Source organism: Clytia hemisphaerica, unplaced genomic scaffold, assembly GCF_902728285.1.
Source record: "Clytia hemisphaerica strain Z4C2 unplaced genomic scaffold, Clytia hemisphaerica genome assembly, whole genome shotgun sequence".
Classification (NCBI taxonomy): Eukaryota; Metazoa; Cnidaria; class Hydrozoa; order Leptothecata; family Clytiidae; genus Clytia; species Clytia hemisphaerica.
This window is the reverse complement of record NW_027103286.1, coordinates 2,577,899-2,594,175: the sequence shown is the minus strand read 5'-3', so window position 1 is coordinate 2,594,175 and position 16,277 is coordinate 2,577,899. Positions and strand designations below refer to the sequence as shown.

Sequence of the window (16,277 nt, the reverse complement as noted above, 5' to 3'; positions counted from 1 at the left end):
ATCAGGGGGTCAGGCTCAAAATCGTCGAATCGATAAAGCATCCGGGATAACCATCCGGCAGTCGCACTAAGCATCCGGCCGTCGAACTGGAATGAGCAGTGGGCTGTCGAACCGATCATCTGGCTGTCGAAATGAGCCTCTGGCTGTCGAACCGAGCATCCGACAGTCGAATTGAGCATCTGGCCTTCGCATCGAACATCCAACCGTCGGTGCGAACATCTGGCCCTCAGAGTAACAGGCAAACTATCATTCCGGTCTGTAAATTAAATCATGTATTCGTGTCTTTTCGCATAAACTCAATGCGACATAAACAAAACTTTTAAAATGATCCAGAATGACCTGAAAGATGTTATCAAGAAGACTTACTTATCTTGTAAGTTAAAAATAATTTATCAGCTAGTCTCTTAAAAATAATTTATTAGTCTCAAAGGTGTAAAATGCCAGCTTTTCCAGACCACGCATTATGCGGTACCAATTTTGATCTTTATTGTTTTGTTGTTTGTCTTACTAGACATGAAATTGAATTATTTTATAGACCAGATTTTGTGACAAAATGCCAATCAGTCCGCTTGCTCGCTCTGCATGTTCGCTCCGGCGGCCGGTTGATCAGTTCGACGGCCGGATGCTCAGTCACGGAAATCCTTGCATTTGCACAGGGTTCGACATGCGGCAAATGCAACGGGTTGAAAACGAAAATGACGAAAAAACCCCATGCAAATACACTTGATCACTGTGATCCGTTGCATTTACACAGAGTGGAAAAATGTTACACTTGATTATAAAAAAATGCACAGATCAAAATCAGTCTGGGAAATCCTCTCAATTGCACGCTTATGTTCCGAGGCCGTAAGTGCGCAATTGCACGGTTAATCAAAATGGCAGAATTTTATACACGATTATCGAAACTGTTCTGAAACGGGCGGTAAGCGTTAAGCAAGGTTGACAGGTGACGGCTTTTGCGGTAAGCGTGCAATTGCACGCTTTAAAATTTCTTATATTTTTGACACGCAATTCCTTCCGAAAGCTCTGTTGAATTTCAAAAGCCTAGGGCAGTTTTACTCAAAATTTATCGTAGAAGAAGATTCCGTAAAAATGGATTGCCCGTTAAACCATGCCTTCGCCCGAATTAGGGGACCCATCCATATTCATATTCACAACGCAAAACGTCAAATTGACGTTATCCTCTGAACCCCCCACCCCCCACAGATAACGTCAAGCGATGTACTGATGTATACCAAAGATTGTAGCCATTTTTCATCAAAGTTTTCCCGTTCCGTCGCAAAGTCCGTACTTGGTTGTACCCATGCGTGTATGTGTTCTTTTAACCAATAACCTTTATTTAAAAAGAAATTAAAAGCTCCACTTGGCGCTAGGTCCGTGCCGTGTTTTAGGCGTACCACCTTCTTTGCCAACTTGTGCGATGTGGTTCGCTCGATCGCGCAAACAATGAAAATATGATGTAATGATAACATAGCGCGAACCAATGGGATTATGCGAGCAGCAAATTTTCATGTATTTCATACACAAATATGTTTTGGAAAGCTTATAAAGTATAGTGTGGTTGGTGGTTACAAGTATCCGCGATTTTCACAAAAAGGTATACCTTTGATTTTTTATAACGTCAAACCTAACTTTTGAAAACCCCCCCACCCCCTCATAACGCCAATTTGACGTTTTGCGTTGTCAAATGAATATGGACGGCTCCCCTTAGAGAATAGACCTTTTCGCCTTTCCATCCGCCATATTGAATTGTATGCAAAAATTATGGTGGCCGAATTGCCGTGGTGAAATTCCCTTAGAAAGTATGCAAAACATATGCAAAAAGAAAGTATTAAATAAAAACTTACATGCATAATTGGCATTATATTAAAGTGTAATCTTGTACAAGAAAGATTAAATTTGCTTCTCTTGAAAACTAAAAACAATTATATTCACTCATCTCTTAGAACAAGCACTTCAAAAGACCATAACATTAGACAGAAACTCAAACTGAAAAATCACCCGCGAAGGTAAAAAATAATCCTTATTCGGCTGACGGCAAATTATTCTCCTGGGAATAGAGCCGCCAAATGATCAAATCAAAACATTGATAAAGTGTGACGTCATAATTACTGCTTTCAGTTTGCGTGTTTTGAAAGTTTGATGTGTGTACTCCGTCTTCGTGGAATTTTTTAATGGCATGAAAACAGAATATGCAATGTCTTTAAGAACAAATTCCTAAAAGGCTTTTGTTGTTCTGTATATATTTCTTTTTGGATTAAGAAATTCCATCTTTTATTGTTCTAATGATTATGATATTTTTTTATAAGATGCTTTGTTGTCTTTTTAATCTTTGTGTAAACTTGCATATGTTTTGCATACATTCCAACTAAATCCAACCACGGCATTTTCGTTCCTGTATTTTTGCATACAATTCAATATGGCGGACGCAAAGGCGAAAAGGTCTATTCTGAACCCCTTGAAATCCCTAAGCAATTTCAACCGGGGCGTGAGCGGGCGTAAATTATAACCATGCAATTGCGCGCTTACGCCCTCGGAACATAAGCGTGCAATTGAGAGGATTTCCCAGACTGAAAATGTTAACCCGTAGACAAAAATTTTCTAAAAAGGCTAAAGAATCTTCTAAAGAAAAAATGTCTTTGTTTTATGCCATTTTCATTTTAAAGTTGAGATTTGTTAAATTTCGCGCATTTTGCATTACACGTTCTAGCTCATTTGCACAGGGTCGGAAAAAATTGTTGAAACCGTTGCAAATGCACACCCCGTGCAAATGCAAGGATTTCCGTGGACTGATGGTGATGCTTGGTTCGACGGCCGACTGCTCATTCGGGTTCAACAGCCGGATGCTTAGTGCGACGGCCGGATGGTCACCCCGGATGCTATATCGATTCGACAATTTTGAGCCCGACCCCCCTGATAGATTAGTACCGTCTGGTAAAAGACAGAAACAAACATAACATCAATATAAAAAAACGAATTTACAGCTCTGATATCCAAACTAAATATTGGCAGTTCTGAATCATTTGCTTTGGACATAAATGCCTAAAGGTTGATAACCAGATAAATAAGTAACATAACAGGTTTTGAGGAGCTTTACACCAGGAATCCTCTCCGCAAGAAATTCTTGCAGCTACAGCTACCATATTGAAAAAATATTTTGATTCATTACGTAATCTAATCTTTAACAAGAGCCGCGAAAATACGAATAAATAAAAATCAAAAACTTTGCGAACGCCAAACTCCTATCCAGTCCCTTTTTTAGCACGTTTTTTGATGATTCTGATAGCGCTCCTCAAAGATTGTATCACGTCCATCAGTAAACTAAAACAATGGTACAAGTGGCTCTGGGTACGAGATTGTTTGAACAATCCCCAATATTTTGCAAAGTATTTTTTTTTTACTTTGAATAATCTTATATATACCGTTTAGAGGGGTGAAATAAGGGCAAAAAGTCGAAAATTTTCTTCGTCATGGCGACATATTTTTTTGGCCCCCTCAATTCGATGCGCACGCCGGGGGCCATGAAGCTCTAATAAAAATAAACTAAAGTCGAAGATTTCGATATTCTCCATATTCCCTAGTCTGAATCGCAGACCTCTACAAAATCCCAGGTAGTATAGGTCTGCTTAATGATCTACCAACCGCTTTCCAGTTCGGTTTTTTTAATTTCGATGTATTTTACAGAATCTTGGCGAGTTAATAATTCGAAATTCGAATCCCAGACCAGAAAAACAAAACAGAATTGACTACCCCTCCTGCAGAGGGCTTTTTAGCAGAAACTATGCATCGAATGTGATGCTTCCAATTGTTGATAAGAGCACCTCTTAAATTCGGCTTCACACTCTGTATCTAACATGTGAAGACAGATCTAGCCCACATTAAGCGACAAAAGTAACTAATCACCCAAGCTCTCGTATGTAGGCCAAACCAATAATATAACAACTTGAAAACACAGAAAAGATTCAATGACAATGGTCTTTTCTTTAATTTGAAATTCATAGATAACAAAATAATGTTTTGGTAATTACTTTTTAAGTAAATTTTTGAAGGTCAAAAGAGAGAATTGACGATGAAGGAAAATAGTTAACTTATATCTGAACTCCCAAAGGAACTAAAAACTCCGAATAAAAATTCGACTTTTAAAATACTATCTATGTTTTAGATTTACAAAAGTGTTCCCATTTCATATCAGACACATGTCTTATATCAGGCCGGTGTCTCCTATTGTCTATTGTTATATTGTGTTCGATTTGGTGCTGAATAAACATAAAATTGTTATTTTATCCCTCTTTCTGGGCAAAATGGGTGTCGAGTATGTGCGAGACTTTTTTTAAACCCTCGAAAGTCTCTCAAAGGGGTTAAATTAGCATTTGACTCTCTGAAAGGGTCCCAAATTTACGAAATATCAACAATCGACTCCCTCAAAGGGTCATAAAAACTGGGTATTTTAAAGCTGAAAGTTGGAAAAATAGTCTTTCAAAGGGTATTATTAATTAAAATTTTAAACAGAGTTTCCATTCCATTCCAGAAAGTAAGTTAGAGCACACTATAATCATTTGCGGTGTTCAAAATTTTTCAGGGGTATCCCCTTTGTGATATTTTGTCCAAGATTGTAAATGTGCTACCCATTACAGTGCTCTCGGGTACCTGCGTGGGTGGAAAAATTCTCAAAACTTAATAAGCAAGGCGATTGAAAGTTGAAATAAAAATGTCCTGGGTGGGAAATTTTTGAAAAGGCTAATACTGTACAGCAAAATTAGAGCAAAAAAGAGGGAACTTTCAAAAACATTTTCAAAAACTTAATTTGCTGGGGGGGAGGGGCGCTTGGTACACCATTCAGATACACAGTTCAATGTTGAAATATAAGGAAACAGTCGAACAGCTAGGGGTTTTATCCAGCTCCTGAAACTGCTAAATAAAAATATTGAAATAAGAGAATCTTACCTTGTGGAAGTGACGACAAAGATTTGCAAGATAAATGCAAAAAAATCGAAATTATCAACCAGAACATTTTTACCTTTCATTTCATAAATTATTTTCTGTCTTCTTTGAAAAAAAAATTCAAACAATGCAACATGAAACTTTTCGAACGATTTCAAAACATTCGAAAGATTCGAATCCGAATAAAGGCCTGTCCACACTGACAGTGTCACTTTTTACACCGGCCTTTATTGACTATTTTTGGGCTCGTGGCTTAATAAGGGCCAGCGTAAAAGGGCCAACATTTTGCAATTTTAACCTAAGCAACGTTAATTTTTTATCATTATTACTCATTTTAAGGGATTTTAGGTATGTATGATTCGAATACGAAAATTATCCATTTTACTCCATATTTAAAACTCCCTTAAAACTTCAGTGAAATATTTAATATATTCAAAAATCAGTGATTTTCGATAGAATTTTCAACAGTTTACTTACTACTTTAATGGGATAAATTTTCGCGGGGATTAAATTTCGCGGTTGAGCTCATCCGCGAAATTTTAAGATTTCGCGGGGATTAATTTTCGCGGATGAGGGATTTCTTGATTTTTCGCGGGGATTTAATTTCGCGGATTGGGGTACAAATTAAAATTTTTGAAAAGGGTCAAAACATTGAAATAAAATTTTTCCAGGAAAATTAAGAATTTTTTTTTCAAGTAATAAGAGGGTGTTTTGGAATAGGGCGAGGAGATATGTATTACAAATAGGCACTTCAGTCACGTGACTAAAAACTGTCGCGAAAATTTAGCGGGGAAGCGTTTTTTTATAAAGACGGGGTTTTCGATTTTTCAAAAAAAAGTATACATTCTTCTATCAAAATATGGCAGGGGTTTTTACCAGCTTTTCATAAAACAAATGATTGTGTATAAAGCTCAGAGGACTGCCTGAGTTTCTCCCGTGTGTGCCGAATTTATTGTTTTTCCTAGTAAAATTCTACAGAGCTTTGAAATTCTTTTTTAGTCATAACTTTTTATAAACTCAATTTTTAAATATAGCACACCCTAAGTATTATAGAACAAAAACTTAACTTTCCAAAAACTATAAACACTTTATATCCAGTGTATTAGAGACCATGCCAAAATTCAATATTGTGATTTTCAAATTTCTAACATGACCCCCGTCCCAAAATCACTTTCGATTTTGCACGGGTTTTTGAGATTTCGGATCAAGATGCAGCAGGAGAAGAAGAAGTGTGGAGAAAGAAGCTGTAACACATGGAAATATCCATTCCTATTTTAATGAATAGAAGAGAAGAAGGTAAGCATAAATTTGGAACAGCTTGCACTTGTCTTTTTGTGGCCCATATATTTAGTCTTGATGTCTGATGCTAAAGAAAACTAGATGTTAAAATATCCCTGTCGCCTGTGTACCTTTTTGTACACTCACTGTCGTCACTGTGCTGTGTATCTTTTTGTATGTTCCCCATGTACCTTTTGTATATATGCTCCCTGTGTACATTTTTGTACTTTCCCTGTGTACCTTTTGTATGCTTTGTGTGGTCCTTTTGTACGTTTTGTGTGATCCTTCTTTTTGTACGCTACCCAGCATGGTCCTTTTTGTACGAGTTTGGTGTGTACCTTTTGTATCCCCTCCATGGGTCCTTTTTGTGTGTTCCCGGGTACCTTTTTGTACACTCCCCATGTACCTTATTGTACGTTCCCAGTGTACCTTATCGTACGTTCCTCGTGTACCTTATTGTACGTTCCCCGTGTACCTTATTAATTGTACGTTCTTTGTGTACCTTATTGTACGTTCTTCATGTACCTTATTGTACGTTCCTCGTGTACTTTATTGTACCTTCCCTGTGTACTTTATTGTACCTTCCCTGTGTACCTTATTGTACGTTCCCCGTGTACCTTATTGTACGTTCCCGGTGTACCTTACTGTATGTTCCTCGTGTACCTTATTGTATGTCCCCCGTGTACCTTACTGTACGTTCCCCGTGTACCTTATTGTACGTTCCCCGTGTACCTTATTGCAAGTCCCCCGTGTACCTTATATTGCAAGTCCCCCGTGTACCTTATATTGCAAGTTCCCCGTGTACCTTATTGCAAGTTCCCCGTGTACCTTATTGCAAGTTCCCTGTGTACCTTATCAGTCAGGGAAATCCCTCAATTGCGGTATACTGCAATTGCAGTAGTTTTCATTCGTGGCTAGCTTATAACTGCTGTATATAGTGCTGGTCGACAAAGATAAACAAACATTGACTGTAAAAATCGTACGCGAAGAAAGCTTTTATTTATTAAAAGAATCTGATCTACGGAAAAAATATTTTGTCTGCGCGTTAAAAAGATATGATCAATTATGTATAAAAATTGCCTGTTTTCTCCTTGAATCTTGAATTCTGTTTCTTGAATACTGCAATTGTGGTATATAAAAAATGTAAAAGTGACGTTTATACCGCAATTGCAGTAAAAAATTACTACCACAATTGAGGGATTTCCCTGACTGCTTATTGCATGTTCCTCGTGTACCTTATTGTACGTTCCCCGTGTACCTTATAGACGTTTTTTTAAAGAGGCAGCCATGTTGAATAATTATGTACTCCGGCATAAAAACAATGATACAGCCATGCATAATTTTTAAAATATGTATGATACAGTAATTATGCATGGCTGTATCATTGTTTTTATGCTGGAGTACATAATTATTCAACATGGCTGCCTCTTTAAAAAAAGGTCTATTGTATGTTCCCCGTGTACATTATTGTATGTTCCCCGTGTACATTATTGTACGTTCCCCGTGTACCTTTGTACGTTCCCCATGGTCCTTCTTGTAGGCTCTCCATGTGGTCTTTCTTGTAGGCTCTCCATGGTCCTTGTTGTAGGCTCTCGTGACTCTTTTTGTATGTTCCCTGCTGTCCTTTGTGTACTCTCATGTAAACTTCTTTAATGGATCAGTATATATGCATGGCAAACATAGCCCTAACCATCAAGCAGAGTCTCACACCTTAAGAGTCTTTTTTTCTCGGGAGATTTCAGCGAATGACCACACATTTGGCATTGATTCCTTTAAAAGAGAATATTTCCCATTATGAAATTTTGAATTTTTCTTTCCTTTCACATTCAGGTGCCAGGATTACAAATTCAACAAAGTTGGACAACCTCTAAAGCTGACAATACAATGTAACTTGCTGACAATGATGTTGCACATATAATGAAAATACAAACAAAGACAAACATTCTTGCAACAATTGGACCAAGGAACTCTATTGTTCCAAGGAACTCTACCAAGGAACTCTATTGTTCCAAGGTGTGATTTAATATCAATGATACAAATGTCATGGAGTTTGGTTTATCAAGACACAAATTTCACAAAAAAGATTGCTGGAAAGTGTTGTAAATATAATAGGAATAACTAAATGTGACAATTTCAAGGTTGACAACTTGGTATATTATCATGAATACTAAAGTAACATGTTATGCACAGAAAATCCAAATCTGTAAAGGAATAGATCCATAAGTAACTTTTTATTTGTGACTGGCATATTATGGTGGTATAAAATATTGATGACAAGAAATTTTTTCATATGAAACTAAGGTGTATATACAGCATTTCGATATCTCCAAAATTCATTGCCATATTTCCATTGGTTCCTTAGTAGACAGTCTCCAGATATTTTGGCACTTTCTTACTCTGATGAGTCTTAGAATGATCTCAACTTGTTAATATCTAAGATTGTATTTCCTTAGTATGAAGCTAAAAACCTATTTTTTGTGTTAAAATGATTATCATTTGCATGCAATTTCTTAACAAGTTTTTAGACTTATATCATCTGTGAACATGTCTAATTTAAATTGTTATTTGTTACAAGAATAAAATCGACTGTGTCATTTTCAGTAAAATATTGTGTTTATTTAATTTGATTTTTTAGATAATAGATGGAATGTGGAAATGTTTTGATGAAAGGAGATATCTAAACCAAATTTTGAAAACTTTGATGAGAATTGCAAAAAAAAAATTTTATCCATCTTTTTATTTTAGTGCGTTTTTCTGATATCATCCAATTTTAAATTTTAAATATCTGTTGCCTGGGACGAATTCAGACAATAAAATTTGGCACATGGAAAGATATAGTATACTATATCTTTGATTTCAATTTTTTGGCTTACCTCAGTAAAAGTGAGCAAAAATCTTAATTTTTTGCAATAATCTAAATTCTTCGATATCTGTTGATTGGAACCACTTCAGACGATAAGATTTGCCACACTGGAAGATATCCAGGTACAGAAAATTTAATAATAAGAGTTTTGAATTTTTTTTGCTGACGCCAGCAGGAATAAGCAAAAATCGAATTTTTGCAATAAAATGCTGACATCATCAATTTTTTCAAAAAATTTATTTTCAAACTCTTGTTCACCACAATACCTTTCAGTGTGCAAAATTTTAGCTTTGCAATCAAAGTATTTCAAGAGTTATTGCAAAAAAATGGATTTATGACGTCATCTGCCATTTATGACGTCATAGAATCTAAAATCCTCAATATTTGTCGACTGAAACCACTTTAGCCAATGAAATTTGGCACACTGAAAGATATTCAGGTAAAGAAAATTTTTAAATCAAAAATGTCAATTTTTTCTGCTGACGTCAGCAGGAATAAGCAAAAATCGAATTTTTTCCAATAAAATGCTGACGTCATCGATTTTTCAAAAAAAAAATATTCAAACTCTAGTTTACCACAATACCTTTCAGTGTGCAAAATTTTAGCTTTGCAATCAAAGTATATCAAGAGTTATTGCAAAAAACAATTTTATGACGTCATCAGTTGGCCTAAAATTGAAATTTCTTAATTTTTTGGCTAAAAATTTGAAAAATTGTAAATTTTTACATTCAGTATCACGAGACACCATTTTTAGCACCGAAATGAATCAAAATGGACATTCAATATCGAAATCCTGAATTTTAATTGCGATTTTAGTCACTTTTTACCCCCGGATTTTCTCGTTTTTACGTTACCTCCCTGTATAAAAGTGGTATTAATTCTGCGAAAAAGTAAAATTTCATCAATTTTTTTTTTTCAACCTGTAGTATGATGATCAAAGATCACCTGAAAGAAAAAAATCGAAAAAGAGTTTACCTAAACTTGGGTTAGAGCCAAAACTTGCTCAACCTTAAGTTTTTTTGACTAAAAAAATGCCTGTTTTTTGCCCACTTTTTGGAAGGCTCCTTGTAGTAAAAATCCGCTAATTTTTGCTCCAATTAGCTTCACAAAAAATCCAATAACTTTTTTTCTATAAATGTTACAGAGGTCAGTGACCCCTCGTTGAAACGAGAAAAGATAGAGCTTTCCAATGAACCAAGTTTGACAGGGGTAGTTAAAAGTTCGAAAATCGGCCTAAAGTGCCTATTACAAAGAACACTGTTTGCAAATGCTGCTGCCAAAACAAAGCGTCCGAGTAAACCAGAAAACCCATCTGTTATCCCGAAGACATCTAATGCGCCTATTTTGTTAGATTAGGAAGTTTTTTAACTTGTTAAAGAGAGATAGCAAAAGAGAGATAAATAAAATGACTTAAATTTTTGTTATTTTCTTATCATTGAAAATAAATTCTTTTGTTTTCCGTTTTCCCTCCTTTTCTTACATATCCTTTTAAATGTTTAATTTCATACCAGTTGGATTACCCTCTTGCATTGAAAAGCTTTTAACAATAAGCGATCACTTTAATTAGATAAAAAATTTTCCAATACCTCTTCCAACGATTTTTTGCTAACAAGCATATCGAGGATTTGACCTTTTTCGAGGATTGCGTGCCCTCATGTAGAAAAAAAATAAAAAACGATAAAAATAGAAATTTCGCGGATTGCAAAAAAAATTCAAATTTTTCGCGGAAACTAATTTTCGCGGATGGGCCTTTTTCAAATTTCCAATGGGACTTATTTTCGCGGATGACACCCAAATCCGCGAAATCCGCGAAAATTAATCCCCGCGAAAATTTATCCCATTAAAGTACTAAAAAACTGACATTTTATATTTTAATGTAAATTATAGTCATTATTTACTAATTTGAAGCATAAGCGGCCATTTTTACAAGTTTTGGCGTTATTAACGGCCCTAATTGGCGTAAGCCCAAAATTAGGCTGTGGGTAGTGTGATAAGAAGAGAGGTGTCGTGATAAGAAGGTAAGAAGGGCCGGCGTAAAAAGGGCCGATAAGGTAAATATTTGGACGTTTTTGGTTGGTAATACTTTAGGCGTACAAACTTTCGTGAGCAGAAACTTTCGCGAGGACGAAAAATCGCAAAATTCACGACATTTACTTTCGCGAATTTAACGGAAAAATATTTTTCGCGAGCATAAACTTTCGCGAATCAAGATGTAAAATTGAGAATTTTCACATGAAAAAATGGCTTGGAGGAAAAAATACTTCTTGAATTGGCTTGAAACATTTGCCCTTTGACTTATTAGTCTTTTAGCAGACTAAAAAGTGCCATAAAAGTTACATTTTATTCAAAGTTTGAAGTTTTACAGATTTTCTATTTTGTCAATAATTTTTCGCGAGCATAAACTTTCGCGAATGCCCCTTCCTAGAATTTTTAAAGACATTTACTTTCGCGGAAAGGGCATAAATTCGCGAAAATCGCGAAAGTTTCTGCTCGCGAAAGTTTGTACGCCTAGTAAAGTATATTGAATTATTGAAAAAAGTGCTTATGAGTGTAAAGATATCCAGGGGGTACCTAGACAAGTGAAACTTACGGGAATGTGCGTGCCGCCCTTAAGCCAAGGGTGCCTGTTTTGGAACGTGGCAGTCCCTATGAAGGGTTGGAAATAGGAAAAATAGAAAATTTCAATTTTCCTGTCAGCTCGCAACCCTAGTACCCCCCAGGAATGATATATTTTTGAGAATCCTTTTTGCTTTATTTTTGCTCTTTTTTCAACATCGCTCAAAACAAAAAATTCAATTCTACAGTGGGTTAGAAAAGTCTTTGATACATTAATAATTGAAGTTCGACTACATCATGTTTTTTATAAGCATACAAATATCCAAAACAGAATTGGAGATACTTAGGTCGAGGGCAAAACAATTTTCCTTTTTAATTTTTTGTGAAGAATAAATCTTTGGAGGATGCTTACATGAGAATAATTAAGTGAATCAGTCTCAAAATGCACTAATATGAAGCGCTATTACAGGAGTTTGATTCATTTATTTATGACTCGAATTCGGAAAAGATTTTTCTCTCCTAGCGGCCGTAACGGCCATTTCAAAATCAAACCGCAGTTCTTCTTCATATAATTTGGTAATTTTTACTAAATAAATAAAAGTTTGATGCTTAGCTCTATTTACAATTTATAAATAATCAATTTCTAAATCTTTTCTAAATATTCTTTAAAATGCAAAACTTCAGGGTTGTACAATAGACAACCCGAATACACACAATACGAGTATGTAGTGTCTGTTTTTAGTTCTATTTCAAAATTTTGTATTTTAGACCATTTCTAGCTCTCGAGGTTTCTGCTCCTCTTCAACCTGAAAAATAAAAGTACAATTATATTTAACTACATATATTTAATATTTTAAATGAAGAAACCCTGGAGGAGGGGTACTTAAGCAAATATGTGTGGCCCTTTAGGGTACCTCTTTTGGACTTTGAAAGTGTCCCACTACTAGTAAGTGCTGGAAAATTCATAAAATCAAATTTCAGTTCCACCTTCATGGTCCCACTAAGGGTCGCAAAAATTGGAAAATTTCGACATTTTCCAACGGAATGCGATCAAAATTTGATCATTATTTGAAACATTAAAAAAATTAGACAGGGGTGCAGAGCATCATCTGCTTACCATTGATTTTTGTTGCATCATAGCAATTCCAAAGCAAGAGCATATTTTGGTACTGAAAGCGTTTAAAAGACCAGCAGCTGCTCCCCAAAGAAGATACTTTATCTTCTGATTCCAGATTTTGCAATAATCAATGTGAGCATGGAGTGCTGAATCAGAAGAATAAGGATTTTAGTTTTATTGAAAGTCAAATTAATTTGTGCGAAAAAATTTGTTCTGGGGGATTGATTTTTTAGAGGGTCGAGAAAGAACTGTAAAAGTAAAGGGTCAGAAAAAGCTAAGTTCACAAGATAGTGCAGGAAAGAATTTATGAATCTTCTCACTAGGCTCCATGCGCATCCATGAATAAATAGTTTGTTATAGCGAAATAAACCGAAGAGATGTAAGCATTTTCTCACGTGACTTACCTTCTTGCAAAACACACTTCTCATTGGTTGATTTCAACATATTTTTCAATTTGTAAGCCATGAAAACATTGCAGACAAGAACAATGATGCTCAACACAAGCGAGAAAACAAACTAAAGAATAAAGAAAATTTATTTGAGGTTTCTTAAAATGACCTATATCTTTTGTCATTGTCAAGAAACGAGAAAAAAGACTGGAAGCTACTTCTGCGCCTAGAAACGGGTTAAAAACTTCTCTCAAAACTTGCTCCTAGACCCTTTGAAGGCCTTTGAAAAGTAGTCTTTTACGGTTCTATGATATCAACAATGACCCCTACAACACTAACTATAAATTTTTATATGACATTAGTAAGATCCCAAAATACTTACAATAGCTTTTGCTCTTTTGTTCTGGTAAGCTGTCGCTGCGTTCGATACTCCATTGATCAACAACTAAAAAGTAAAAAAGAAACTTATGAATTCCGTCGTATCGTAGCAGAGATTTGGGAAAAGTTCTTGAAAAAAAAACTAGAAAGCTTTGTATTAGATTTTAAATAGAAATTGAGAAATATATTCCTAGTTATCAGTCAACCTACCAGTATTCCATTGACCACAGCAAAGATATTCATTCCAGTTTCATTGAAAAGAGATTCAAAAAGACTCCTATGGTATGAATAATAGGATACATAACAAAGGCCTGTGATCAATTGTGTCAGGGCGAAAAATCCAAAGGCTGATGTAATGTTGTTTAATCCGTCAGTAGTATTGTCTTGTTTTGAGACCTGAATTTTATTTGCTGGTGAAGTTGATTTCGTCATGTTCGATGTGTGATGTCAGCGACAATTTCTTGTTCGTGTGTTTGTGTTGTCTTTGTATGGCAACTCTGATTGATGGTTCAGTTGAGTTTGATCCAACCTATTTATACTAAAAGTATCTAAGCTTTGATCAGCAATTAATTTGGAATTTGTGGTAATAGTTGCACGTAAGGTATTCTCAGAAATTTAACAATTAAAAAGCTTGTATCATTGATTATTTTTTTTCCTCTTTTCGTTGATTTTGACATTGAGTTTGTCATTTTCAAATCAATCCTTAAATAGAATCTTAATGAAGTCGTCAAGGAGAGTACTCGATAGTTAATTACATCATAACACGCAAAAAAATGGAAACTTGCAAAAATGTATGAAATTTTAATGAAATGCGGTGAAACATAAGATTGGCAGGACGAAATTTTATCAATTTCATGGTCAACCCGGTGAATCACCAAGACCCCCTGTTTAGGTGGCGCCAGTTTTTTATTTTTCGTATTCGTGAATTGTAAGAGGTCGAGGGTATCGATGTACTGTTATAGCAGATGTTCTGGAAGGGAGTCAAAGTGAGAAAAAGGAACGTTTCGAGGCAAAATTTTGGATAAAATTCCTACCCCACCCATAATCATAATCCTTATCGGAATATCATGAGTTTGTAGTTTTCTGAAGCCTTTTTTTGTATCTCAATCAGTCCGTAGCTAATTTGTACTTTTACGGTGTGACGGGATTTGACGAAAAAAGAGACGGGAAAACGGTATTTTAAAATCAGACGGTGACGGGATTTAGCTACATTTTTGCCCTGTACAAGCCGGTGTGACGGTGTTATTATTTTTTCAATTTTCGGGATTCCGGGATTCAGCAAAAATTTTGACAGGAAAACGGTATTTCGAACCCCTACAAACCCCCCCCCTAATGGCCCCTAAACATTTCACTTTTTTCAATGTCCGTAATCAACTTTTTGATATGTTTCTTACTCGATTTGAGGGTGGTAAAACTTTAAGGAAAAAATAATCATGTAGGGGCCCCCACATGAAGGATTGGCAGGGGGAAGAGGTTCTCCGGAGGCATCATATTTTCCAATTATGTCGACCGGTAAGTTTTTGATTTCGCGAATGTGTTTGAACCACTGAGCTATGTATAAACCCTTGAGGCAGTTTCTACTCAATAGAGATGTAATGAGTTAAAAGCATTAGATCTACTGTTTATTGCTCGCGTTTGATGTATATCGTCGTTTGACGTGAGGCAAGAGTTTATAAAGGTGGTTTAAACCCATCCGCATACTTATGATTAGAAGTCTGACATCTTAGCTACTAGACCACGTTCTGAGCTTGTTAAAAGGCCTACTATCCTGCATTGATAAGACCTTTGATAAAAGACAGAAGGAAAAACGCCAGATATTTAAAATTTCTTATTGAGATCCATCTAAGTCGAAAATGCTTGTGAGGAAAAAAAAGAATCAAATTTTCTTACGGATTTTCCGAGAATGATCTCTAATTAAGTGACGCATTAAAATTTCGATCATTTTAATGGCAGTTTCATTTACGTTTTCAAGAACAATCGTTAACGACATGTGTTTTACTTAATTAATATCAAATCAAGGCTCCTTGAATAAGTTTTTTTTTCTTTCCAATTAAATAATCAAATAACTTTCGACTAACAAACGCATGTTTGAAAATACTTTCCTGGTTTGCTCATATTTAAAAGATAATGGGCTGTTCCATTAAAAATCCATACTAGGGGATGGACGACCCTTTTCACGTCTTATAGAAAAAATTCTTTGGAATGTGTGGATACCCCTGGAAAATGGTAAAATTTTCAGAAAAAATCTTGGAAAAATTGTATTCCTACCTTTTAGGGTAGACGAACTAAAATCATTCGGAAACCCCAATTTAAAAACAAGTTTTTACCCTGCCTGGAAAAATAAAAAAATACTCCTTTAGACCCCCTGGAAATTCTACTTAGATTACCTCCTGGAAACGTTCGTCCAGCCTTTTGTATGGCAATAAAATGAAATGGCCCAATTAAATCAAACTCAAAATCAGAATACACGGGTTTCAAAAATTATATCAATGCAGTCAAAACATGCGATTGCTCGAAAAAATACACGTTATTTTTTCCCATGTTGCAACTTACAGCTGATAACTTTATTACTGTCAATAAATTTGAACCAGTCAGAAATAAATGCCATGTAACAAGCACATAAAAATTTCGAGTAAAAGCGTGATTTGTCTTCAGACTTTAATTTTTCAACCTGTGTATTTCATTTTTACAAAACTTTTCCAAAACAACTTGCCATTTAAATGATAAAATTCTTTTTTCCTAAAGCTTTCGCTGG

The 16,277-nt window shown here is 35.4% G+C and overlaps 2 protein-coding genes across 2 annotated transcripts in view; both read right to left on the bottom strand.

Moving 5' to 3' along the window:
* The window catches only part of LOC136806990 (uncharacterized), a 59,446-nt gene extending 54,414 nt beyond the window's left edge, over positions 1-5,032 (bottom strand). Inside the window, exon 1 of the mRNA XM_067063571.1 lies at positions 4,945-5,032. Coding sequence (XP_066919672.1) covers positions 4,945-5,011 — 67 coding nt within the window. The 5' untranslated portion in view covers positions 5,012-5,032. The remainder of the gene's footprint in view (positions 1-4,944) is intronic.
* A 6,793-nt stretch (positions 5,033-11,825) lies between these two features.
* Positions 11,826-14,058, bottom strand: LOC136807130 (uncharacterized). The gene is made up of 5 exons (XM_067063708.1): positions 13,733-14,058; positions 13,527-13,589; positions 13,160-13,271; positions 12,756-12,901; positions 11,826-12,444 (listed from the first exon to the last, which is right to left on the bottom strand). The coding sequence occupies exons 1-5, from the start codon at positions 13,952-13,954 to the stop codon at positions 12,403-12,405; spliced, it is 585 nt and encodes a 194-aa protein (XP_066919809.1). The 5' UTR covers positions 13,955-14,058; the 3' UTR covers positions 11,826-12,402.
* Positions 14,059-16,277: the final 2,219 nt, after the last annotated feature.

Coding starts and splice junctions, on each gene's coding strand:
- LOC136807130 (XM_067063708.1), bottom strand. CDS start 13,954: ATGACGAAATCAACTTCACCAGCAAATAAAATTCAGGTCTCAAAACAA. Junction 13,590..13,732: donor CTGTGGTCAATGGAATACTG/GTAGGTTGACTG, acceptor TTTACTTTTTAG/TTGTTGATCAATGGAGTATC. Junction 13,272..13,526: donor ACAAAAGAGCAAAAGCTATT/GTAAGTATTTTG, acceptor TTTATTCTTTAG/TTTGTTTTCTCGCTTGTGTT.